At 38.4% G+C, this 27,681-nt stretch overlaps 1 protein-coding gene across 3 annotated transcripts; it reads right to left on the bottom strand.

Moving 5' to 3' along the window:
- Nucleotides 1-400: 400 nt before the first annotated feature.
- LOC141578869 (ankyrin repeat domain-containing protein 26-like) lies at nt 401-27,681 on the bottom strand. Of its 3 annotated transcripts, none has more exons than XM_074372505.1 (15): nt 27,505-27,681; nt 27,036-27,064; nt 26,778-26,850; nt 24,850-24,923; nt 24,217-24,358; nt 21,851-22,061; nt 20,484-20,667; nt 19,498-19,635; nt 17,545-18,057; nt 15,902-16,054; nt 9,176-9,541; nt 8,405-8,595; nt 6,604-6,814; nt 1,845-1,890; nt 401-679 (listed from the first exon to the last, which is right to left on the bottom strand). In XM_074372505.1, exons 5-14 carry the CDS (start codon nt 24,344-24,346, stop codon nt 1,879-1,881), a joined length of 2,109 nt encoding a protein of 702 aa, XP_074228606.1. In that variant the 5' UTR covers nt 24,347-24,358; nt 24,850-24,923; nt 26,778-26,850; nt 27,036-27,064; nt 27,505-27,681; the 3' UTR covers nt 401-679; nt 1,845-1,878. The 3 variants fall into 3 exon arrangements, with proteins under 3 accessions (XP_074228606.1, XP_074228607.1, XP_074228610.1); XM_074372506.1 differs by having other exon boundaries at nt 24,850-24,920; XM_074372509.1 differs by lacking the exons at nt 401-679; nt 1,845-1,890; nt 8,405-8,595 and having other exon boundaries at nt 6,679-6,814.

Raw genomic sequence — 27,681 nt, 5'->3', positions numbered from 1 at the left:
ATTTTAAGACTGTTTCCAAAAAGTAAATAAATAGAGAAAATGAAAAGCCTGAGGCAGATTTCGTTTCTCCATGAGGAAACATCTGTGAATCAGTGTTTAAGGTAACATATAGAAAGCTTGATGGCACTGTAACGATTGTTGTGATCCATCAGAACACTGCAACAGCCACAGCAGATCCAAGCCCTGTCCGTCTAAATCTTTAGGTCTATAGACATTGATTAACGCTGGAAAATTCAAAAAACTATCAATCAACACGGCTCAATATCGACAAGTTTGGTGGGTGGCTGGGTGCTGTTTAAACAGCTGGCATCTGGGCTCAGTTTGAGTATATAATACTCCAGAGTGCTGGGTTTTATTCCCAAAATCTGCTTAAAAGTCAATGAGATGCAGAGAAACGTGATTTAAAATACTACATCAATTTTAATCATGCCCATAGAATGCAAGAGTATTTTCCCTTAATAAACAGGGTCAGTATCTTACATAATGGAAAGTAAATAAAATGTTAAGCAAACAGCCCAGCAGGTAAATGTTTACTATTTATCTTGCACATCATATAATTATTCTTCAAAATCTCCACATATTCTTCACGTGCTTTCGAAGCCAGATCTGGACTTAGACTTGATTCGTCCATCAAGGCTGTGAGAGAGTCTCTAGGACTTAGATCCGAGTTCAGTAGCAGCTAGAAAGAAAATGAAAGAATTAGATTCTTTACTTAAAATACTTCATAGGTAACTAAATGTCAGTTTATTTTTTAAGAAAAGCTGAGACTCTTCTAAGTTTTAAGAAGAACGAAAAATACCTACATACGATTACAACACAAAATACAAGATTACTACTCTAGACTTTGCCCAGGGCTGCATGTTGAATTAACTGCTCCTGTGGCTAAGGATCAGAGCCCCCGGTTTTCTCATTCTTCATTCATTTACTCGGCAACCATGTACTAAGTCACTATGACAAGCACTGGAATCACAAGATGAAGATGACAGAGCCCACCCTGAAAAATCATGTACCGTAAACTGGAAAACTAGATAAACCGGCAATTTCGGTACAGAGACATAAATGCCATGACAGGTATAAAAGAGGGCACAGTTGGAACACCCAGAAGGGACGTCCAGCTTTGTGTCAATAGTGTCCCCTCTTTGGTGGCCATGACGTGTAAGCAGATACACGAAGGAGGAGGAGAAAGTGTGGGAGGGAGAGGCAAGAAGCAAACACACAGAGCAGAGGCAGAAGGGGCGCCCACTGAGCCGGACGCAGTCGGACCAGCCGCTGGAGCACAGGGGCAGAACAGGGGAGTAAAGAGATACGGCTGAAGCCTTTGGCAAGAGCCAGATCGATGTGGGTGTTTTTCTTCCAAGCTAAGGAATTTGGAATTTTTCCTGAGGGCAAAATGTTAACCCCTGACAAAGTGAATGACAGGAAATTAATTGTCATCCACCAGGGGACAGGTACATGAACTGTGATTGCTTGAGTCTGGGATTTTGGCCTCAGTCACTACCAAACTCGAGAAGCTGATGACCTCCATGCTTTCTGAGAACAGGTCCGTGTGCAGGTGACAGGCCCACGGGGACAGCGGGAGAGGAAGGGCACAGCCAGAAATAGAGAGAGAACACAGACTTCCTGAGATTTTTTTTAAAGCTATGGATCATGATGAATAAATGAGGAATAAGTACACTTATCATTATGAATGAAATTATGCTTTCACATTTTTCATTACATATGTGTAAGAAAAAAATTTAACATAGTATCTGTTATTCAAACAATAGAAAGAGGTGCCATTTACTGTTTACAGTGTATTTTGGAAACCAATGTCTAAATTTAATTCAGAAATGTTGGCAACATACCTTGTTTTAATTCTCTATCTGTATTATTCTCCAACTACTTCCGCATCTGAAATAAGTCAAATATTATTTTTAATGTGTAAGTTAAACAAGAAACACTATCATAGGAATGACAGCTAGCTTATGAAATGTGGCCTTTAAATAAATAATTTCAGGGACTTGACCTAACTTGAGGATTGCTTAAATAGAAAAAATAATCACAGTACTAAAATCAAATAAATTCCTACTTACTATGATTTTAGATAATACAGAACATATATATGTAAGGCTATTTAGATTCCCCTGATGGAAGGTACAATAAACACTGCCCTGTCAGATACACAAAATCTCAGAGGGCGATGCCCGATCTCATTAGCACAAAGAGTTTAAACAATTCAAGTCATGTTCTACACTGAATGCATTACTCTGCAGTTCTCAGAAAAACTGCCCTTTATAAAAGTTTAGTTTTTTTTTTTTTAACGTTAATGGATTTTTCCTTAAAATGAGATTTCCATTCCTGCACTTTTAATTTTAAGGTCTGTTCTTGCTAATCTTTTTAGCACAGAATTGCAGATGCATAAAATGGAGAAAAGTGTTCTGTTATAATGTCAAGTGAAAATTCTACTGGCAAACAAGTTAAGCAAATGTATTTTGCTCTCTGTATATCACTAAAATATTTATATCAAAAAATCTGCTTGAAGAAAAGAAAAGGAGAGACCAGCGACAGTTTGAAAAGTTGGATTCTGATTCACAACTTCCTAGAGTTAGAAATACGGAAAACAATACGTAATTCTTTAAATGTAACTTTGTTTCCATTCTAGAAATTAGGGCCAACTTTTTGAAACTTGACTTAATTAGTTACGTATTTAATTATGAAATGTGTGGGGACTTTCAAACTACAAATGTCCCCACCTAGAGTGTTCTTTTAAAAACCTTTCTTATAAAAGTCACCCGCTCACTAAACAGGGTCTAAACTAGTCCACCAGACATAATAAACACTGCGGTGGTAACAGCGACACGAGAGCCGAGGCCTTTGTAAATGTTAGGTACAAAGACAAAATTTGGGGCTACCATTTGCCAGTATTTTCAGAGACTGTTTTCCATAACAGTGTCTGACAAGAGCATTCTACAGAGGCCTTTTGCCATCAACAACGTGACAACAGTGCCAGGTGGGTCCTGTGAAGTGAAAAACGCCTAACAGATGAAGGGAGAAGACTTTACTAAAATAAATTCATATAACCGTTAATAAGCACTATGCAAAATGTAGATCACACTTTCACATGTGCTGAATGTAAGATTACTATCTTTTCCTCTGCAAAGCTATTTTCCTAAATAGGTACTTCTGGGACCTTTATGTTTATTTCTAGGTGAGGACCCCCATGTCCAGATGGTGGAAGTGGTCTGAAGTCCAACATTAATAAGGAGAAGGAACCTGCAGCTTTACTTAAACTTTTCCATTTAACAAAAACACAGAAAGGTGAGAAAATTATACACAGGAAGACAAGGTATCAGCAAGTTTTAATTCTAATGGTTTTTAATTAGGAGCATTCTCTCCTAACTGGCAGTTTGCAGACTATGTCCCATAGAAATGGAAGGTCCCACTGGGGACACGGCAGGATTGAGGTCAAAACTGAGGTCACAGGCTGAAAGATAATGCTGCCCTCTCTTTCCGAGATCAATTTGATAAAAACACACTTGCCACACACGTATACACACACGTTCATTTCCAAAGTGAATATGTTCTCAGATTATTGATACTTTGCAGTTAAAATTTGGTACCATTCTTATTTTAAATGTTATAAACATAAGTACAATTCCAGAAATGAAATAAAATCAAGTCATTTAACTGCTTTGATTCATTATCCTGTTGTAAATAGGTTAATGTATGAAGGAAATGACACTTGTCAGTTTGTAACTATTAAATGCATGTATTTTGCTGCAGAGAAAGGAAATGAGAAAGTATTTGTTGATCAAGGAGCTAAAAAATTAAGTACAGAGAAAAAAGTGAATGAAAGAAAAAGAACTGGAAGAAGTTGAGTGATTGTCTTTCAAAAGATAGCACGCTTCCTCATTTGTCCATTCAGACAAAATGAAATGAGGGCAGGAGGGAGTCCACAGGGCAGAGAGCTGATAGCAGAAACAAGGTTACTGAACTCTGCCTCTGCCTTATGACAAGTGAGCTTAACTACTGTGATAGTTTGATTAGAATTAAAATTCACAGTGGATGTGCCCTGCCTTGGAAGCCTACTTTTAAAAGAAACGTGACCAGATTCTGCTGAGACGCAGTGCTGTGTCATGTCAAAAGTTAAAGTCTTAGGAATGTTAGTCGTTTTAGCTCTGGTGCACTGCTATAATCCCTTTTAGAAAAAGGGCTGCTAAACGGAATGGACATTTGAGAAATTTAAGTTACTTAAATAAATCATTAGAAAATGTTTGAAAGTGTCAGTAATACACCAAAAGTCCAAAATCAATGAGTGTAACATTTAGTCTTCCTATTTAAAATAGATCTGAAGGACATTTATTAACTATTGTGGCCATGCTTCACGTTAGGCATACCAATACTAAAACACTCTTGAACACAAAATAATCTTTAAAACAGAGAAATTTTGTCTGTTATAATACTGTCTGGAATCCATTTTTAAGTTTTCAGTTCTCAGAAAAAAATTCTATGTGGAAGAAAATCTAACAGTGATGTATCTGCTCAGGATAATTTTAACTTTTTGTATTTTATAGTAATATAATTAAATAACACAATTGAGTAAAATTGTAAAATTGCTTCTGACATGTAAGACAAAACACCCCAGAAATAAACTAGAATGTGAAATCTGAGGGTAAAAATCAGCAAAACAGATGCGGGGTCCATCTGTCACCGCTACAACGATGTCACGTGACAAGGCTATACTTCATTCAGTGGTAAGACAGGCAATAAACCCAAGTGTTACAAACTGGAAAAAACTTGCTTTGACAACCAGCACGACTGAAGTCACAGACTTAGAGCAACACTTCTGTCAAGTTAGAAAAAAATGCTGAGTAAGCTGGAACTTCACAGTAGGAACAGTCCAAAATGTTAAAACCTTCCACATAAAGGAGAATGTTAAATTCAACCCCAATGCCATTTTTAACATTTTGCTTTCTAGAACCATAGCTGAAAAGCTGTGGAAGTCTGTTGTTTTGTTAAGCCCCATGCAAAAACCCATCCCTTCCTGTCATTTTAAACAGTATGTTCACACCTTTCATAGCATTACTTTATGTTTTCCCAGCAGAAATAATTGCATCCCTAGCAATTCCACAAGTCACCTTCTTTCTCTAAGTCTGACTAAGAAATCTGTAAGCAGTAACTGTACAGTAACTCCTGTGAGGCGCCCGGCAGTGCTGAGGGAGACGTGTCTCTGCACCCGGACAGAGTGGGGTTTGTTAACCTCCCTGCTAAACCTAGCATGATTCGGCCCCACGGCCCCACAGAACTACGTGTACCTCGGAACTACAACACTGAGGTTAAAATAAATCATTTTCCAGTGTATCTAGAAGTACTAAAACATAGACACCTCTTTCCCCAAAAACATTAAAGGAGAAAACTGTCCTCAGGAGCTTTCTCTTGCATTGCTTTTGCACTCACACTCTTCCACCATCATCCTGCAAAGTGACACACTGTCGATTTTTTGGTGACAACTAATGAAAACATTTCGAGTTTGCATCATGCTTAGCCACTGGCGGAAGTGTTAGCCAGGCATTTTTTTTTTTTAACACCACGCAGTCTGGTTTCATGACTCTGAAGCACTTAGACTCAATTTACCCACAACACTGTCTACGAAACCTGAGCTTTTTTCTTCTTTGATTTATTATGACACGAAGCCAAGTGAGAACAAATGGGTTGAGACCTCACATAACAAGGGCTCGTGTTACCCTTCTCTGCATCAAGAAGATCATGAAAACACCATCAAACCATAAACCAACGCGTACCGCTTTAAATGGCTATTTTAACAACGATACACAATGAAAACTGGTTGTAATTTAAACACTCCCTATCGTTGCCACCTCGGCATTCCTGCAGGTGAGGGCAAGACAGAGACATAAGTGAACTTCTTGTTAAAAATTGAAGTATTTGCTTTCCCTGACTACATATTTAGAAATGTTCTACAACTGCTCAGTAACACATTTTATAACAATAAAAATAACAATGCTAGAAGTAAAATAGCAATTAAGGATGTACTCTTACAGAAGAAAATGATAAAAATTTTAAACTTAAAAATGGAACTTAAAATGTTTAGTGTTACAAGTTTATTGAATTCATAAAAAGAATTAATCTTGGATTACTTTAACTAAAAAGCATCCGCATGTGGTTAAGTAGCTCAATGCCAATCATTTACTTATGCTTAGGGGTAGAAAAACTGGGCTGCAGCAAAACTTGAAAATTACTATCAACCAATGCCAAAACGAAATCAATCAGAAACTAAGCCAATCGATGGAAAGTGTATTTCTAGTTATTTGGCACTAATACTTAACTTCTAAAATAGAATTTAAAACGGAGCTTTTTAAGAAATTTAACATTTGTCAGTTTAGTTGCATCTATTGAATAAAGTTAATGACAGGTATCTCTTGAAAACTACAAGTCCAGGGACTTTAAAAAATTATAAAATTTGTCTCCTTTCTTTATTAGCACAATTAACTATGGCTTCTACTTAGTGTGCATAAGTCAAAGAAACAACTCAGAATTTCATCAAATTAAAAACAAGAATTGTATCAGAAATCTGAAACCCAAGGAAAAAAAGATAATATAACTAACCCGGAACAAGGGAACGCTCAAGTTAGTTGAAGGGTCGGAAAAAGTCCTGAAGCGCCTTCTTCGAGTAGGACTCCTTTTGGCCTCCACTCTAGTACCTGCAGCAGAAGGCGGTGCGCCAACAGGCCTTGCAGGAACAAAGCCAGGGAAAGAGCTCTTGTGCTGTCTCTCCAGCAGAAGCTTAGTGCTCACCTCGGCCAGCCTCTCATTAACCCTGCGAGGATCGCAAAACACAGATTTCATTCATTTTCTTCCTAAGTGATGTGTATTTTTACAGTTGCTATAATAGTAAACAGATTGTCCCATTAAACTGCGTTTTAACACCAAAAATACATCAGCGAAGACCTACTGTAAACAATTACAGTTTAAAACTGTCCTAAAGAAGGACGTACGTGCCTGGGGGGGGGCGCGTAACTAACAAGTACTTCAAAGTGGGGACAGTCAGAGATGGAGACGCCCCCACAGAGGACCCCCACTGCCTTCTGCACCGGCTGCATCTAGACATACTCACCCTCAGTAAACCAGTTTAGAAATAAAAGATAAACCATTCCTCAAAGCCATTTTCAAGCATTTGCTTTCACCCCCCTTATATACACATTTCACTCATTACCTGGGAGAAAGGAAGCATGCGGCACTGAGCAACAGTTTAGAGCCACCACCTCTGGGGGGCACCAGGCGGCACAGTCGATGGTGGGAAAGAACTCCGACAGCGCCAGGGGCAATTTCAAGTGTCCCCCAATTTCCCAAAGCTCACTTTGTTACTTCGCTTTTACCAGAGGCCTACATCAGCACCTGTTTTCCATAATCAAACAAACTCTCAAGCGGATTTTCACTTTTATGGGAAAAAAGCAAAAAGCCAGAATAGCGCTGGGTGTTTGTTTTAGCCCGAGCCATCAGAGGGGCAACGAGCGCCCCGAGCAGCGAGAGGGGCCCCACCGAGCTCCTTCCGCAGAACCACACTCAGTGTCCCGGCATCACGCCGCCACGGCTTAGGACTGTGTCCGTGAGCGCCTGTGCTTTATGCATATTTATTTCATGCATCCACCAGCAAGATGTGTCCTAAGGTAACTGCCTCTTTGCTTTACATCGACAACTTTCATAGGAACGCTCTACTTTTGGATAGCGGGGAGACCTGTAGCTTGTAACACTGCTACTCAGGCACCGGAGGTGGGACCCGCCCTTTCTGTCCCCCACACACCCCCTCGGGCAGGCCACCACATTCTTCTTAGCCACTTTGTGAACCACTATGCTGCCCTTCACCCCTATGTGAAGTTCCCCCTATTCCCCAAGCATGCCTTTATGTAGCGGAGACAAACTTAGAAGGGTACAGTACTTCGTCTCAGGGTGCCCACGAGCGGTGACACCAAATATCACAATCAAGAACGTAAATTCACCAAACACCAGCATGGGGCCCCTTGGGTTTACATTGTGCTCTTCCAAAACACAGTCAATTTTAAACTCATTAACATTTCTATTTATGGGAATTCCAGCTAGAAATTTGTGATAATATGGCTGTCTAAATTGCAAAGTTTGCAAAACCCCTAGCTTAAAGACTAGATCAGGTTAAATATATGCAAATATAAAAAATAAAGTCGTGTAAAAGCAACAAAAGGCAGGGAGATGCAAAGTGCCCTGGACTGACATTTTAAAGGGGAGTTCATTTGCTAACATCATTTCCCCAAATTACACTATCTAGTTAGTTTTCACTTGCTGCTCACCTCATGAACCTGGCTCAGTAAGAATTATGCCTTAGAGGCAAATTAATGACCTGAGTTATTTTCTATAATTCTACGTTTTGACTTACGAGGTAAGTTCACTTGCCAAAGACTTTCTATTTTCTAGCTCTTGCAGGTAGAGTTGTTTGTATTTTTCCAATCTGTTTTCATTACAATCACTTTTAAGTTCAGGCTCCAGATCTTTAACTCTGGGTTCCGTTTGACTAACTGAAGCACGCTTATACTCTTTCAACACGTTTTCTTGAAATCCTGCTTGTGCCTAAAGCAAATTAAAAGGATACAACTTTAAAAATAATTATAACCTGAGTAATTACAGTCTATTTGTTCCCTTTAGTTTTGAGTCAATGACTCAGAGAGCAATTTTAAGTGTGAGAAAAAAGCTGAATGTTAAACTACTTATCATCAATGTCAAGTGAATTAAATCTGAATTACAAAATTAAAGTTGAATCACTCTTATATTAGTACTCATGTAATGTGATAGTTCAAAGAATAAAAGGATCAATTTAAAATTTTAAAAGTTGAACAATACAACTTAAGAGCAATCCCCGAGTGTGGCACAGTATTTACATCACAATATATTCTTCTCCTCCTAGTAGTCTTCACTTACACCAATTGGTCTTAAAAATGATTCTCTAGTGAGAATTGTTCTGAAAGATCCATTTAGTGATAGTGATGATGGAAACTGAATTATTTAAAGGGAGTAACAAATGCAGCCTTCCTTCCAGAAATCTACAAAACCAACTGCTATATGGGAAGTAGAGGAAACACATAAAATGTACACATCAGAACTATCATTCTCAGCAAAGTGAGTTAGAGCACGTTACAGATCAGTGTCTCACCTGTAAAAACTGGCTGATTTCTTTTAGTTTCTCTACTACATCATGTCTTGCTTTCTCTTCAGTTTCCTGTCTGTGCTGCACAGCCTGCCTGAGTTCTTTCAGTGCTTCTACTGCATCCCGTCTTGCTTGCTCTCCAGGCTCCCGCTTGTAATGCTCCACTTGGCTGCGTTCCACTGGGTTCATTTCGAGGTGACGCCTCAGATTTACTGCTTCTTCCTCCAACTTCTTCTTCTCCTCCTCTAGTGCTTCACATTTCCTTTGCATCTCTTTCACAGGTAACAACTCCTTTAGAAGCAGCTGAGTTTCTGCACTCAGATGGAGAACTACTGAAGATGTAGACTCCTCTTTTGCTGGCAGATCAGCATTCTGCATGAAAAAGATAAAATTGTTTGGTAATGAGGTTAGCAGACTGAGAACAGCCTAACTCTAACCCAGCATCAAAGGTTGAAATAAATTCAGTTACAATAAAGTGGCATATCTACCTTGTGGAATGGAGAAACTCAAATTACTCAGAAAATCAAGAAAACAAGTTCAAACCACCAAGAGTCACAAAAATATACTGTTTATTTTCATCATCTTTGTTATACATTTGTACTTGATTTTACAATCTTATTTTCTGTAGTTGTTTCATGTCTTTCCTACATAAAATGACTACAAGTCACCTCTTAGTAGAAAGTCTCTTAGCCCTTCCTTCCCCAAGTCTCAACTCTTCATGATTTTTAAAGTTTAGGGAGATCATATTGAGTTACTTAGGGCTGAATTAATAAATGCCTCCCAAAACAAGACTTTGAAAAAAAAGACTGCAATTAATACATCTTACAAATATGGATTCTAAGGCCATAAGCCTTTCTCTGAACTACAAATATTTTATGCTAGTTTGAATTGCATGCCAAGGAGCAATGAATGATTCACAGAGTTAAGGAGAAATCCATCTCCTAGTGTAGTGGTTTAGTAAGATGACCGATACATTTTTCTAAACACACAAAAAAGCCTTAATTCTTGTAATCCTTTGTGGCTCTCCACAAAACAAGAGAACATACTTAACAAAAACAAACAAAAAAACTTGCTGGAATTTCAGTGACACTGACTTGGGAAGAACTGCTTTCCTTCAGATAGAAGGATTATTTGCTGACACAAGGCAGGCGGAGGTGGTGGTTGTAAAACATCTCTACAAATTCCTTGGCACTTCCCCTGCGAAATTCCCTCCCCTGAAGTATGTACCGGCCTCAGTTAACTGGTTTCCAGGGGACAGAATGCAGGGGCACCGCTGTGTGGTTTCTAAGGCTAAATGGCCTCTGACTTTCACTCCATAGGGATGCTCACCCTTAGAACCCAGCCACCACGTTGTGAAGCCCAGGCCACCTACTGAGTCTTTGTACACACAGCTGTCCCAGCTGATGACCCCAGGGAATGTCCTCAACCAAAGCCAGCTCCAACTTCCAGACATGTGCATGAACAAGCCTTTAGATTATTCTAGTGCCCGCTTCATGCCAAGTGGAGAAGAAATGAGCTGGCTCCACTGAGCCTTGTCTAAACACAGATTTGGGAACCAAGCAAATGCTGTTTGGAGTCACCAGGTTTTGAGGCAGTTTATTATATAAATTATTAGCAATAAATCACTGGCACACATATTGATAATAAAAATGGGGCACAACCATTAGAAAAGAACCCAAACTGTGGGGATGCCTTTGCACCTGGAGGTAGGTGAAACCTGAACAGATGTAGAGAAGAGTAAGAGTGAAAGCCCAAAGTGTCCACGAGACTGTTAGTGGAAGCCTGAGGGCCCTTGAAGGGCTGAGAGTGAAGGATTCTAGGCCAGGGAAGAAAATGACACTGAAACCGGAGGGAACGGGACTCTTGCTACCGAACAGCTGAAAGTAAAATTGATGAGAGGGATAAGCTAAAACAAGCAAAAAGATTATTAAATAGAAAGGAACCAGGACTCACTGGGTTCAAATATCTCTATCCCATTTAAAGCATCTCCACATGCCCAATTGTCACATAATGGGTAAGCAGAGAAATGGCTTCCGGGCGAAGATCAAATCTAGGGTGCTGCCAGGAAAACAGTCTAAAGATGAAGCCAAGACTTTGTTAAGACCTTGGAAAGGTTTAACGTGCTGCCTCAGATTCCTTTAAAGATCTTAAAAGCATAAGAATTTCAAAGGCACGGTCCCACAACAGCTTCACAGGAAGCCCAAGGTGAAGAGTTTATCTCAAAAAGACATGAAAATAGCTTTTCCAATGGCAGGAACCCCAATAAAATTCACAGGAAACTCAAAGTTTTAAAGAGAACTGTGGTAGCAAAACTACTGCTTGCTAGCTTGGACTGAAAGAGACAAGACAGTGCAAAATGGGAAGAGGCCTTTGGGTTTTCCTTAGAAGGTCTACGAGGAGGAAGCTGGCTTCAGAGAACCACTCAGCTGCAAACGCAGGTCACTGCTCATGAAAGGGACAGAACCAAGAGCTCAGAGAGGGCGGCGAAGGAGAACCCCTCCCAGGGTTATGACTAAGTCCTAATCAAAGAGCCGGCAGCATCGGGCTGCACTTCAGAACTGCTACGAGCCAGTGTGCCTCCCACCTTCCAGCTGTGAGTGAGGGAGTCCTTAGCAGTTCAAAAGAATGTCCGGTGTGTGGTGGCAAATAACCCGTGTCTCCTTATCCTCAAGCCTCAGCACTGAGGGGAGTGTTCCCAAGGGCTGTACTCCAGAACCACCACGCCCAGGAACCTGAGCCCCACCTGGACCTGGGGAAGATGGGAAAGTAAGGCCCTACACTGGAGCCTGAGCCTAACACCACAGCGACCGAGGCCTGCTTGGGGACTGAGTGGGGATAAGTGGATTTCTCGTGTGGAAGCAGTAAGAAAACGTTGTGGCTAGTGAGTAGATTATGCTGGTTTTTGAGTGTCTCCATAAATTTTCAAAATTAAATTCCATAAAAAAGGTAGAATATGGGCCAACCTTCAGTGACTTGCTCCTAATGAACAGAAAACAGTGAAAGTCACACCAAGTGAACTGCAGGGCTCGGTTTGAAAAGGCAATTCAGCTTCTGCCTCGCTCTTAACCCTAGAACCCAGTCTCAGGTGGGCAAGCTCAGGCCACAGAGACAGCTTACATGTTCCAGCGGAGGGGGTCCACCTTCCCGCCCCACCTAAGCCACAGCCCACCACCCACATCAACCATCAGACATCAATGGGTGAACCTTCACATGATTCCAGCCCCCCACCTTCGAGCTGCCCCACCTGAAGCTGAGAGGAATACAGGCCAGCTGTCTTGGCCACACTTTTCCTAAGTGCAGGTTGTGAACAAAATAAATTCTTATTTAAGCCACTGAACTTTGGGGAGTTTGTTAGGCAAAAACAGATAAGCAGAAAAGTGGATGAAAAAAGACAGTAAGAAATGTAACTTGAATATAGTAGAAATTGGTCTCCTATACACTGGAATGTAACAAACGTTGAGATTAACTTATTAATGACAAAGTGCTGATGAGAAGCAGCAGATAACTGAAAGAAAGACCTCAGAACTAGCGAGAGGGAAGATACTTTAGAGCTCCATCCCATTACAGCTCCTTACAAACAGGCATGTATTTCACAGTTTCCCCTCAACTTTGAGGTTAAGGAAGACTGGTGAGCAAGAAGACACAGGATTTGAAGTCTAATAATTGAAAAACAAATACAAAGAGTCAGTTTACCAAAATCAGCCTTTTTACCTCATTTCAATTAACTGAAATTCTAAGAGACATGCAGCTTTGAGAACGTATTAATCTAGCACTCACTCTTCATTTTCCTTTCCTCAGAGACAAAATAAAATATTATGGAACCATAAATGTAATGTCCTTTCACAGTATTTAAATTAAATACAATTTTTCCTTTACCTTACTTAAAAGCTTGTTGGTAAGAGAAGGTAAGATTGTCTCAGCTTCATGTTGTAGCACAATGCTTCTCCATATCAGAGATTGGCTTTGAACTTTTGAAATTCAAATTACTAATCTGTTATCTGTTTCTGATAAACTGATTGAATATTATCTAATTTTTAACAGCTGTACTCTTGGAAAATTTTCCTTGGATGGGATGAAATATTTATTTCATTAATTATGCATTAAGCTGTAGAATACAGCTAGGCGCCTCTCCTTTTAAGTAAAAGGAGGTAGACACAGGGAGCTGAGGATGCAGGATGTACACCAAGAACAAGATCGGCACCAGTGTTACACACAAGAACCAAGCCAAAAGAGGACTTCATCGTGAACGGCAAGATGATGGATTAGAGAGGTTTCCAAAGAGGAAGGTTGCTTTAATCTTTTCCAGGCTTAACCTTTTGCCTCTAGATACTGAAATCTATGGATGAGTCTATGAATTATAATGAATGCAACATAATGAAGTATATTGCAGACTGAGTCAGCAGATCCCGTGACCATGATTTGATGGAAACTGGAGTGAAGTGGGAGGCACTGGGTGAGAAACTAAAGGTCTGAATGGGGGGGAAGGGATGGACTTTACCTTTGCAAGCCTACTTTCTGTCATGTCACAGAGTCAGCAAGGCATAAGCTGGCCACAGGCCCCTTCACTAAGCAGCAAATCTCCACAGAAGTAGAGTTACAGACATTCCGTGACACTGACTTTTTATTATTATGTAAAACAACTGGAAATATGCAAGAAGACTCGGAAAGGGTTCTCATAACATCTGCGTTGGTACTGGCATAGGACAGACATAGATCAATGCATCACCACTGAGAATCTAAAAGAAACCCTCACATTTACGGTCAATTGATTTTCAATACGAGTGTCAAATAACTGAATGAGACAATAATAGTCTTTTAACAAATGGTACTGGGACAACTGGATATCCACATGCAAAAGAACAAAATTCGACCTCTACCTCATACAATATATAAAAAATTAACTGAAAATGAAAAAACTAAAACTACACAATTCTTAGAAGAAAACACATGGGTGTGTCTTCATGACTGGATCTGGCACTTGTTTCTTAGGAAAGGAAAAGACAGAAATAGATTAACTGAACTTCATCAATATTAAAAACTTCTACTCTTCAAAAGACACCACAAAGAAGGTAAGAAGGCAAGCTCCTGAATAGGAGGAAATACTTGAAAATCTTACATCTGATCAAAGACTTGCACCCAGGATACAAAAACAACTCTGACAATTCAATCATAAAAAGACAACCCAATTTGAAAATGGGCAAAAACCTAAACAGACAGGTCTTCAAAAAGATACACAAATGGATAAGCACATGAAAAGATCCCCAACATTCTTAGTCATCAGGAAAATGCAAATCAAAGCCACAATGAGATGCCAGTTCACACATACCAGGAGAGCTGGTGGCCAGAAGGGACAGGAATGCATAGAAATTGGGAGAATTATACAATTTGGATAAAAATGTTAGATGGTGCAGCCACTCTGGAAAACAGTATGGCAGGTCCTCAAAAAGTTAATCAGAGTTACCATAAGACCCATATGACAGCATTTCCATTCTTAAGTATATTCCCCAAAGAAATGGAAACATGTTTACATCCAAACTTGGACAGAAATTTTCACAGCAGCATTATTAGCAATAGCCAAAAAGCAGAGGCAACCCAAAGGTCCATCAACTGATGGATGGATAAATGGTTTAGCCCCACAACCGAGTACTGTTCAACAATAAACAGAAATAGAAACACTGACAAGCACTGTAACATGGATGAACCTCGAAGACGTTTTGTCAGATGAAAAAAGCTAATCATGAAGGACCACACAGCATGTGATTCCATTCCTGGGAAACACCCAGAGCAGGCACATCTATAGAGACAGAAATCAGACTGGAGGTTGCCAGGGGATGGGGGGCTGCATTGCTGGGGGTGATGGCCAAGGGATGCAGGCTTTCTTTTTGGGGTGATGGGAATGTTCTAAAATTGATTGTGGTGACAGCTGCACATCTCTTAATATACTAGGAGATACTAACTATGCATCCTAAATGGGCGAATTATATGATACGTGAATTTTTTTCTTTTTTGGTGGAGGGAAGTAATTAAGTTTTACTTATTTATTTTTAGAGGAGGTACAGGGGATCGAACCCAGGACCTTGTGTATGCTAAGCATGCACTCTACCACTTGAGTTATGCAATCCCCTTATAATATGTGAATTATATTTGAACAAAGTTTAAAAAAAAATCCAAAGGCAGGATCTAGACAATTTTCTTAATTCTCTATTTTGGGTGTGCAGATGTGATCTGAATTTCTCCGTGCATTGACAACATGTCTAAAATGAAGAGAAAATGAAGGCAATGCCTAACTTCAACTGGTTTGTATAATGACCTTTCTGCACAAGGCATTCTGAAATCCATGAAATAAATACACACAGATTCGATATCCATTCACAAAAGTGAAGATGAGACATGACAATTTTCTGGAACATTCCATGAAACATTATCCTCTGATTTGATCTAGCTTGCCTCATTGTGGTGAGAGATCACTAAAAAATACTGTTTAATAGGGAAAAAAAAGTTCACTTCTGTGAGGAAAGAGGTATAAATCTCAACTTCTCTAAGGGTAAATATTATAAGAAAAAAATAAAGAATGGCAGAATGAAAGTCAAAGTTTAAGAAACAAGTGCATTATAAAGATAATAAAAGTGTAATTATAATGAAGATGCAAAAGAAAGCTGTCCCTGAAAAGCTAGTGTCCTGCAACACTCTGTGCTGCACACTCACGGCCGACGTGCTGAATTTCATACGTACTGGATTCGCAGTTTGATGTGACTTCCTCTCTCCATCCCGTCTCTTGTTTTCTGAATTAGTCTTATGATGTGCTGTCACCTCCAGGGACGCTTCCAACATGGACACTCTCTTTCGGGTGTCAGTCAGTTCTTGTTCAAGCTGTCTGATATGGGCCTAAAGAGATAACTCTGTTACTGAATTTTAAGTCACCTTATCATTAAGTTACATTAATAATATATAACTCCAACAAATGGACATTGAGAACTATCCCCACAGACATCAATTCGCCTTCTTTTCCTCATAGGCACACATTCCTGTTTACTGAGTTCCATTAAAGACACAGAAAGCATGACCCTCCTGCCTTACCGACAGTAAGTTAACTTAGACGATGGATGCAGCCCCACCAGCCATTCCCTGCCCCTCCCAGGAAGTGGCCAAGCTTTCTCCCCAGTGAAGTCTCAAACAGAAAGGGGTGTGTTGGTGGGATGAGTGGTGGTAAATTCCACACTGTGGAACATTCTCCCTCTTTCTCATTAGAGGCTTAAGTTCAGAGTTCTTCACATATTCAATCTGGTGTTTAAAGCTTTCCAATAGACTCCCATCTCACAATAAAAACGAGGTTATTCCAATGGCCTTTGCGGACCCGAGACAACCTGGCCTCCCCTGCCTCCTGGACTGCAGCTCCTACGGCTCCCCCCACCCCTCCCACTCACTCCCTTCCTGCCACTCAGGACTCTGGCTGCTCCTCCTCAGTCTGAAAATGGGACCCCAGTGCCAAACTCGAACATCACAGAGCGCTCCAGTTCCTCTGTACTGGACAAACTTAGATCCAAATGACAGTAACTGAGCCTTGCAATGAGAACTGTGAGCACATTATTTGAAAAAATGTTCAAAGTAAATTATAAATAGAACAGGGGAGACTAAGTCAAACACAATTTTGCTAAAATTTACATTTGTCCCAAATTATGACTGAATGAAAAGTAGATGTCTTTAAGGAGTGGAGAGGTCATAACAATACATGATTTGAGATGGAAGTATTTCTAAATTTAATTCCAATTGACATGAATAAAAATAAAGTTATATCAACGAACAATGTATGAAAAGGTACTGAAGGAAAAGTACTGCAAGATACACCATTTACACATCAGTTCATCTGGGAAATCTGGATTTAACTGTCAAGGTAATCCACACAATTGAATCTTCTCTCTTTCTCTCTCTCTCTCTCTCTCTCTCTCTCTCTCTCTTTTTTGTTGTTGTTGTTGTTTACTCATTTGTTCACACAACTGAATCTTAATTTCAAAATACTCATTTTAGTTCTGAGCATTTCATTTATCTGCTTCATGATACTAAAATGTGGTGACAGAAAGATTAAAATGATTTGGGCAGTATAAATTACTAAGACCTGCCTGTATCTGTCAACAACTTATAGCATAATCTCTTAGAATTTCAGGTGACACGGCATCTTTACTCAAAGTAAAGCACCTCTCAGGTCTAATTTTTGTTTGCTGGATACAAGAAATGCCTTTAGGCTGCTTTACAGTGTATATATTTATAGACCGCACATTTCTCATATTCAACTAGTTTCAAAGTTCAGCTTTCATCAGATACTACTTTGAATTTTCTTTGAGGAAGTCTGAAAATTGGTTCCCTTTCTGGGTACTTACTTCCATTTCTGCTCTGTCTGTTTCATACTGACACAGTCTGTGCTTTAAACATCTGCATTCATCGATTAACTCTTTGTTTCCTTCCTCCAGCATCAGAACTCGTCTGCTCATGGCTTCAAGTTTTCCCATGTGATCCAGAAACAGCTGTGGGGCATTAAGTATTGTCTCTTCGCTTCTGCCTTCATTTTGAGCAACTTCCAGTCGCTGTCGAAGCAACGTGTTTTCACTCTGTAGTTTGCATATTGTCTCCTTCAAGAACGCCTGCTTCCCAGTGTATTTGCTGACTTCCCCTTGTTTGCTCTGAGACAAGGGTTCAGTTTCCTTGTTTGAATGCTGGGCTTGGCCTCGGTCTCTATGCACGCATTCTAATACCAACGTCGTTGGTCTAAGAGCATCTTTCCTGGGACGGAGCTCAATTTCTGGGCCACGGAATTGACGTTCAGCTTCAGGAAGTTGCTGAGGAAGCACCTCGCTGCTATCTTTCGGGTCAGACAGCTTAAAATCCATCGTGTCCTGTAAGTGAAACCCCTCATCTCTTACTCTTTGAACTGTACGCAATAAACTGACATATCATAGTTTCCTTTGAAGTGAAAGACTAATCTCTAAGTTTATACAACAAAAAGTTTGCAGTAACTGGGTATCCAACTGGAAAAACTTAAGGTGGATACAAATCTCAAACTTTAAACAACCAGAAATCCCCAAAGTTCAAAAATTTAATGAAAGACAGTGAATCCATGAAAGTAAAAAAGAAACCACAAAAGGATGTTTAAGAAGCTCAGAATCGGAAAGGCCTTTCTTTCTCTGAAATACAACAAACCCAAAAGGCTTAAAAAAATGAATAAATCTGACTACACTTAAAAATTATATCTGATATCTTACCTTTACAGCTACCCCCAAAGTAAGAGCCTTAGCTCTGTATAAATTGGGACAGGTTAGATTTCCTAAAAACTTCTTTCCTGAGAATATTCCATAAATATTCTCCCTTCCTATCATTTTTAGAACGAGTTATAAGAATTACATCTACAGATAAATGATAAATCTAAGCACTGTTCTAAGCACATCTACAAACATCAGTTAACTCATTTAGCTGTGACAATTCTGGAATAAAGGGTTGAAAACACAAGCAAGCTGCAGGGTTTCCCCCAGGGCTTCTGACTCTCTGACACTTACACCAAACCAAAGCTACTTCTCTACGATAAATACATAAACACAACAGAAGCCTTCTACTTCCCTAATGGTGAACACACTAAAGGTCAACAAGGTCAAATTTACAGAGCTCTTCGTAGAAAATCAGGAGACTATTTGCTTCTGCAATAATTTTGATTTCTTCTTCATGGTGTTTATAACAGTAATGGATGTGAAATAGCAGGGAAATACAGTGAACCGCTTTATTAAAAATAAAATACTGATCAATAAATTATCACTCAGTACAGAGTACGGCATATCTATCACTATATTCGAAATCTCCTTGTACTGAAATCGGATACCACATGGAGCAGAGCGTTCCTTTTCATCACACGTAGGAGAATGACACCCAAACTACGGTTTCTGAACTGGCTGCGCTTTTCCCTCCTTACCATCAGTGGAAATGATAAAGTTACCTCTCCATTCGTCTATCAAAGGAGTGAGATCACTGCCAGAAACTAGAATGCCTGCCGTTAGGAGCAACAGTTTTGAGATAATGGAAAGTTCATCGATTCCTATGGGCAATATTAACAGCCTCTCCTTGGATGAGGCCATTGTGAATGTCACTACGTCACTGTTGCCGGCAAGTGGACTTGAATTCAAAATATTGCTTTATCCAATGGACCGGAAATGAAACCTCCAGAAAATATATTTACATATATAGGCTTTTAAAACCCTCTATACTTTCTGTACCTACAGTATTGGTTTTTAAACTATGTAAGTATACAAATTCATACACACACGTTTGAAGATGACTAAAGAAAATACCTCAGCATTCATTTCCTTATTAGCCTTTTCTGCCTCCTTTTGTTGGGAAAGATGATGGGCCAGGATGTCATCTTGTATTACTCTGGCATTCTGCACTCGAGAACGTTGTCTCTCAGCGTCATTTCGCTCTTCTAAAACCTGGAGACATATTACATTAGGTTTTGGGTTTTATACCATGAAAAAAAGTCAAAAAAAGCTTAGGAGGGGAATCTTTAAAAATTTTTTTAAACCTGTTAAAAAGAAGTAGCCTTTTTAAGCACAGGGACCTTTAATGCATATAAATAACTCAAATTCTAATATACATGACAGCTAAATTTATCACAGAGCAAAAACACAAGGGATGTAGTATCGTGAAAGAAAAACTTTTTTAACACTTTTGAAATTGAGTTATAGTCATTTAACAATGTTGTGTCAAATTCCAGTGTAGAGCACAAGTTTTCAGTTGTACATGAACATATATATATTCATTGTGACTGTTTTTTGTTGTGAGCTACCACAAGATCTTGCATATATTTCCCTGTGCTATACAGTATAATCTGGCTCATCTATTCTGCATATGCCTGTCAGTATCTACAAATTTTGAAATCCCAGTGAAAGAAAATTTCTTTATAAGGCATTTAACCAGTTCCATCATAGTCTCAAGGCGATTTAACCTGGATTTTAACTTCAAAAAGCCAAAATTAACACATGGATTTGAATTAGACTTGTTATTTTGTTGAACGGACCAAAACTGTCAAACCTTATGTTAATGATTAAGCTCAATTTAACTTCCATTCCTTCATTCAGAAAAGACACAGAGCATCTGTTAGATGCCAAGAACACCAAGAAATTAGTAAATTAAGCTCTAAATGTCATAGTTCATATCTAGGATGAGATAACTTTTATTTGTTTTAAATGAAAATATAGATTCATTCAAAAGAATATTATAAATAATATTGATGAAACAGTGTTAGAGATATGAAACTTTCACGTTAAGATTAATTTACCTGATTTGGTTTATTCCTTACGCCCTTCGGTTTGCATTCTAGTGCTCGGGCAGTGCTTTCAATCTGTTGCTTCAGGAAAACTTGCTCATTGTCTTGTTTCTCTTTTCTTTTTAAATCATCCTCAGGTTTTTCATATAATGTATAAGCATTTTTCTTCTTCTTTGTTTCTTGTTCTAATGTGAATCTGCAGTGAAATATGCTTACCTTAAAATTTATTTTGTTAGAAAATAAAAAGTTCATTTTATTATCTGGTTCTTCACATGCTGATTTATTACCCTAATGGAATTTCTATGTTCTCAATTTTTTTTTTTCATTTCTAAGTCTCACATTTTAAATTCCTCACTTCAATCTCTTCATAAAGATACACACACACACACACACACACACACACACACACACACACACACGTTTGAAAAGTAGCAATGAAAAGACAAAAATGCTACTGAGTTTCAATCAAGAGTAACTCTGGTCAATAGTGTAGGAAAGAAATTTTGCAATTATTCACTAAGGTTTGAATTGAAAATTACCCTCTTTTCCCCACATAGTCATAAGTTACTCCTTCATTGGGACAGAGAAATTAGTTACTAGTTAAAAGAGAAGTTGCTATTTAGAAACAAGTTTATAAGTTCATGAGAGATAAAATTTCAACTTCCTGAAGTATTACAGGGACTCCTACATGATCTCCAGGGGAAGGTAACAACCACAGGTGCCTTTTCCAGAACACAGACCCGCTAATTAGCATAATCCAAGGCGAGGCTGGGGACTCTACTCCCTGATGCCCTACACTTTGTTTCTTCTTTTGCAACACTTTGAACTTACCTTGTTGAATATTATTTATTTAGTAAATCATTTTTAAATCCCTTATGGTACAAGGCAGGATCCATAGTAAGTAATTAAAAAATAAAGAGTAATCCACGCTTTCAGCATACACCTTTGAACTAATCTTATCTCTGTATGAGAGCGATGCTGAATAAACTAACCAGTAATCACTTTCCACTTTACTTTTCAGTCCACCCATTCATAGGTTAAGAATCAAACTGCATAAATTTTTTGAAAGTTTCTGCCTTGAGAAAAATGGTCATTTCATAATTCTGCAAGTGAGAATGTAAAGTAATATAAACTTTCTGGAGAACACTTGAGAGATAAAGATCAAAGAATTTTTTTAAAGAAATATAGAATGAGGAGATATATATATATATATTGCTGTGTTATTTCCAAGAGTCTCACATTCCACAATATTAATGAAATTTTCTCCCCTGTAAAATCCCAAAAGGGAAGTTAGCAATTATGACTTCTCCTACATACCTACAGTATTAAAGTAAGTATAAAGAGTTCAAATATTTCTTTAAAATCAAGAAATTCAGTACCTCATATGGCGGAGATCTCGTTCCCACTCCATATTTTGAAGTTTTAACTGTGATTTTGCTTCTCTTGTTTTCAGCAGCTCTGTGTGTAGCCAGTTCACCTTCTTTTCCATTTCTTTAAGTTTTCCTCTAAGTTGTGTGCAGTCAGATTCTTTAAGTTCTATTGATCGGAATGAATCAACTGGATCCTGAATTTTCAATAACCTATCAGAATCTGCATTAGGAAGAAAACAAAAATAGAAACAAAATATATGAATAATTTTTGTGTATAAAGGACTGTGCATTTTCACATTCATTCATCCATACATTGAACAAATGGATATTGAGCATCTATAACGTGGAAGACATTCTTCTAAGCTCTGCAGATGTTAAAAGAATCACAAAGTAATATTATGAACATTATGCAAATAAATTTGACAATTCAGATGAAGTGGGTAAAATTCCTTGAAAGAGAGGAATTACAAAAGTTCACTTAAGAAAGAACAAATAAGCTAAAAAGCCCTACATCTTCAAAACCAAAACAAAAGTCCTATTTAAAGACCTTACGACAAAGAAAATTCCAGTCATAATGGTTACACTGGTGAATTCTTCCAAATATTTTAGGAAAATTTAATACCAATTCTACACAAATTCTCCTCAAAAAATGAAGAGGAAGAAATATGTCCTCATTCTATGAAACTCACATTACCCTGAATCCAAAACCAAAGATATTACAAGAAAGAAAACTAATGTCGTGAAAATGGAGGTAAAATTTCTAAACAAAACATTAGCGAATTAAATCCAACAATACAGGATAATTCATCGTGACCAAGTCGGGTGTATCCCAGGAATGCAGGGCTGTTTTAACACGTAAAAATCAATGTTATTCATCATATTAACAAACTACAAAAGAAACCATATGATCGTGTCAGTGGATAAAAAGAGGCAGACCTCTTTTTGCCAAACCTCAACATCTATTCCTGATAAAAACTTCCAGCAAACTGGGAACCAAGGGAAAGTCTTCACTATGACAAAGATCCGTGCTAAGCCAACAGCTGGCACCATACGCAACGGTGAAAAACGGAATGCTTTTCCCAGAAGGTGAGGAACCGGACAGGAGTGGCTTCTCTTACTCCTTCTAATCAGCACTGTACTGGAGCCAGTGCAATCAGGCAAAATAAAGAACCAAAAGGCATCTGGATGGGAAATGAAGAGGTAAAACTATCTGCTAATCAGCGGGGAATATGACTACATGGTGCGAGTCAGCTAACTCCAACCTGTGGGCTGGGTTGCTTGCTTTGGTAAATAAACATTTACTGAAATAGAGCCACGTCCATTAACTTGTGTATTGTCTATGGCTACTCTTGTTGCAACGGTGACAGAGCTGATTAGCTGTGACAGAGAATGTATTTATTGGCTGCAAGTCTTAAATGTGAACTATCCTTAGTAACACAGTAGTTTAAAGAAGAAAAAGCTGGACCACCTCTGGTTATTTAGAAAATCGGAGAGAATCCATAAAAACACTACTAGAACTAACAAATGGGTTCAGCCAGGTTGGAGGGCAGAGAGTCACTATACAGATATCAACTGTATTTCTATCATCAGAAACTAAAATTTTAAATATATTATTTTAAAATAAATAAATAAAAATATACTACTTATAATCTCTCTGAAAAATAAGAAATACAGGTAAACTCATAAAAGATGGAAACACCCAGACACTAAAAACTCTAAAATATTGCTGAGAAAATCAAGGAAGACCTATATAAATGGAGAAATAAACTTTGTTCGGGATTAAAAATTTCATTTTGTTAAGAAGTCAATTCTCCCCAAATTAATCTACAGATTCAACATAATCTACATCTCATTTCCAGCACACTAGCAGACTTTTTGTTTTCACATTGACAAGCTGATTCTAAAATTCACGTGGAAAGAAGGGTAATAAAAGGAAACAAGACGAAGCCAGAGGACGGTGGCCTTTAACCATGGAGCTACGAGTGGCAGGAGCTGGATTTTAGGCAAGGAGGTAACAAAGACCTGAATTTTAAAAACTGTCTAGTAATCATGGTTGCGGTGTAGACCAAGGTCCCAGGAGGTGGAATGGTGCAGAAGAAAGTCCTGAGGTGATTTCAGCGTTCTAGGAGGGAAGTAGTGATACCCTGACCTTGGGTGAAGGCGTAGGAACAGCAGAGTCAACAGAAAGCACAGGGAGAGGGAACGGCCACAGCCCCTGGCTGGCAGCGCACAACACGTCTGCTTCTGCTTTAACACAGTGCAGGATCCTGAAACGCAGCGGACTGTAACGGAGCCGCGCTCCCTGGGCGGCACTAGGTGTGCACACGTTACCGCGAGACACTTAGAAAGGCTGTGTAGTCACACGGGGGTCCTACCTTTACTCTCCGGGCTAAGTCGCTCGATTAGCCTCAGGGTGTTCTTATAATTAGGGGAAAGCGACTCGCAATCCTTGGAAGCTGTCCCCGGTGACCAAGGTAAGTCATCGAGGCCATCCAGAGAATTCATCTGCTCTTTGACCTACAAATAAATAATGCTATTTCACAGTGTCTCCAACATTGTTATCAAATATGCTCAGTGTACAGAGGTGATCGATATCCATCTTTTTATGAGAGCAAAAACACAGACACTTCTCGAAAGAACTGATTTCGGTCAAAAGGCTAACTTTATCAGTAGTGTTTCTAAATGATTTTGAAGTAAACGTTTCTACAACAAAGGAGGATTTTCTGTTTTTCCACTCTATCTTTTATAATTTTTTTTTACTACAGGAAATCAATATTCAGGAAGGTTTTTTGCCTCAATTCCAAGGATAAAATTTAACTATAAATTATTATAGATCCTAACAATACTTTAAGTTTTGTGACTAGATAAAATGCTATTAAAAACTAGATATTAAATAATTATTTATTGACTCTAAAAGTCTAGTTTGAAAGGCAATTTCTTTTGAACTGTGTTATCAAAGCACAAAAAACAGTATTAAACAAGAAATTTAAATTTACATTTTTACATACCTGTGAGTGGTTATTTTCACTTCCATCAAGTCTTTCTTGCTCTTCCTCAGATGTGCTTTCTAAGTCTAGGTCTGCTGAAAAATGAATATGCTTAGTTAAAATTCACTACTTAGTACAGCTAGATAAAAGGCATCATCTTTATAAAAACGTAAAACACATTTCATCAATTGACAGTTTAAATTAAGCTTAATCTTTAGCTGGATATTTACTTCTTTAAGAAATACTTCTAATTATTTAAAATTTCAACAAACTATTTGGGAAATACTAGATGTTACCAGATTAAAGGCATACAAATATCTCAAAGTTTCACTCACAAATTGATTCACCAGACATGAACAAAACAAAGAAATAAAACAAAATTTAAAAATACAGTAGAAATATACAAAGTCACCTTCTCTACCTCCTAACAGTACCTTTTTAACAACATACCAAGCTTCAAGAGCAATGTTATTCATGCTTTCCAAAATTACTGTTACTTTTTATGCTTTCATCTTTCCTTTATCTGAACGTTTCCCTCTATTGTTCTGACAAGTGCCTTTTCCTCTTTGAAGACTCAGCCTGCTCTGTGAAGTCCTCCTTGATTGCAGCTCTCTTTCTGCAGAGACACAGGGATCTCTTTCCTTGGAGTTACCTTGGTACTTCACAGATTTTTCTAGTGTGTCTTCACCAGCTGAACTCTAAACTATTTCTTTACATGTCTATCCTCATTGCTCCTCTGCTGCAGAGGACAAACTCTTAAAAGTATCTTTGTATAAACATTATTTATTAGAAAAACTTTGAGTTTATAGCTTGTAGTCACTACTATAGGAGATAACTGAGAATCTTTTGTAAATACGACATTAATTCTACAGGTAAGGAAAGAAAAGATAAAACTATAGGAGCAGAAAAAATATTGTATGACTTATTACTACAGCTCTGATTATATCACTGGTTTCACATCCATGAGCCCTGTTTAAAACAGCAGTTCTCACGTGCCACCCGAAAAGCCCTGAAGCCCCAAGTTCCCTCCATCTAGGAAGTCCAGGAGGTCAAAACTAATTTCACAATAATACTGAACGCTATTTTCATTCTCATTCTCCGTTAAGTGTGCAGTGGAGGTCTCCAGATACATGACATGTGATAACATTATAGCTCTAATGGCTAATGCAATGTTTCTCTGTGCTTGATTTTTAAATCTTTCAGTTTCATTTTCTAATATACTAAACATCAATAGATACAACCCACTTAAAAGTTCTTCAGAATTCTCAATAATTTTTCATAGTATAAAAAATATCCTAAACCCCAAAACTTTTAGGATTATTTTTGAAAAGATCATGTCTACCAAATACTAAGGTAGGACTAATAACTTCCATCATTTTTAATAATCAAAGACACCACACACACACTCTCCTAATCAAAACATCCAGTTGGCTTAAGATCTTTGGGCTAGGGAAATAGCTCAGTGGTAGAGCACATGCTTAGCATGTACAAGGTTCTGGGTTCAATCCCTAGGACCTCCATTAATAAATAAGTACAGAAATAAATAAATATCAGCAATGTGATAGCACTCGATGAAATCATTAAAGTGAAATAAAACTGACATGTTAGCAAGTGAAGCTTTACCCTACGTAAAGGTCAGAATTCAATTAAGCATTTTAAAACTGGAAAAATCTTAGAACCTAATAAGCAATCTCTCAGAATCACCGAGAAGTATAGGGACTCCAAACTGAGCACTTTAGTGTCTCCCAACATCAATAGAAACATCCGAGTCAAAGCTGACATTTTAAAAATCTATTTCTTATGCTTATATATATTTTTCAAACATGGATACCGATCGTAACATCTGCCTTACTTATGTCATCTTTCAATTAAATTTGAAAAAGTAAAAGGAATTAGGAAGAAGAAGACTGTACTTCATTTCAGAGTTAAATTTGTATTGCAAAATTTACCTGATTTGAATCTTTGTAAATTCTTCTTTGCTCCTGTTTTTTTAGGAACAGAATCTTTCACTCCAACTGCAGGCTGAATGGTTTTTGAAACAAATCGATTAATAATGTACATTTGATACAATCTGTAGTAGTAATTCAAGGGGGGAGGGTCTAGCTCAGTGGCAGAGTGCCTGCTTAGCAGTGCATGAGGTCCTAGGCTAAATTCCCAGTACCCTCATTAAAAAAAAAAATTCAAGATAAAAGTATAAAAGTTTTTACCTTCAGGTGAGGATATTTTTCAGTAGCATCTAAAAGCCAAAAGAGACACATAATCAATTATAAATAAATATGAAAGCCAACTATCCAGTCATGCAGTTAGTACTGAGCGCAATCCTCATGCTTGCTTTGGAAATGAACACGTTAGGTTTCGGTGTTTAGATTTTCAGGGGCAGTTAGGACAGCAACAAGGCAGAAATAAGAGTCCATTATAGATACTGAATAAAGAGCAGGAATATAGGTTTAACAAAACATGCAGGTAAGATCTCAAAAGTACGATTACGTTTCAAATGACTTTATAAACTAGAAACGTGCACATGTACCAGGGTGAACATGCTGCCCGAGGGGGAGAAAAGCGATCTTTAATCAGAGGAACAAGTCACGGCTCCAAGAAGACAAATGTGAAAGCTGACGGTAAAACGCAACAGCACACCTTCCATGCGACTGACACCATTAGACTACAAGTATTTACCACGCTCTTCAATTCGTCCTGTGATTTAGGAAGTCCGCAGTTGTGATGGCAGTTCATTTGAATGTGCAATTCACTACTCGTCAGAGAAAGTGTTATGAATTGATCGGCTTGGATACACACTTGTAGAATAATCGTTCATAAAAATATTCATTTTTTTCCATACCCACATGGGCTACC

The sequence above is a fragment of the Camelus bactrianus genome, chromosome 1 (assembly GCF_048773025.1).
Source record: "Camelus bactrianus isolate YW-2024 breed Bactrian camel chromosome 1, ASM4877302v1, whole genome shotgun sequence".
NCBI classification, from domain to species: domain Eukaryota; kingdom Metazoa; phylum Chordata; class Mammalia; order Artiodactyla; family Camelidae; genus Camelus; species Camelus bactrianus.
This window is presented reverse-complemented; position numbering and strand designations above follow the sequence as displayed.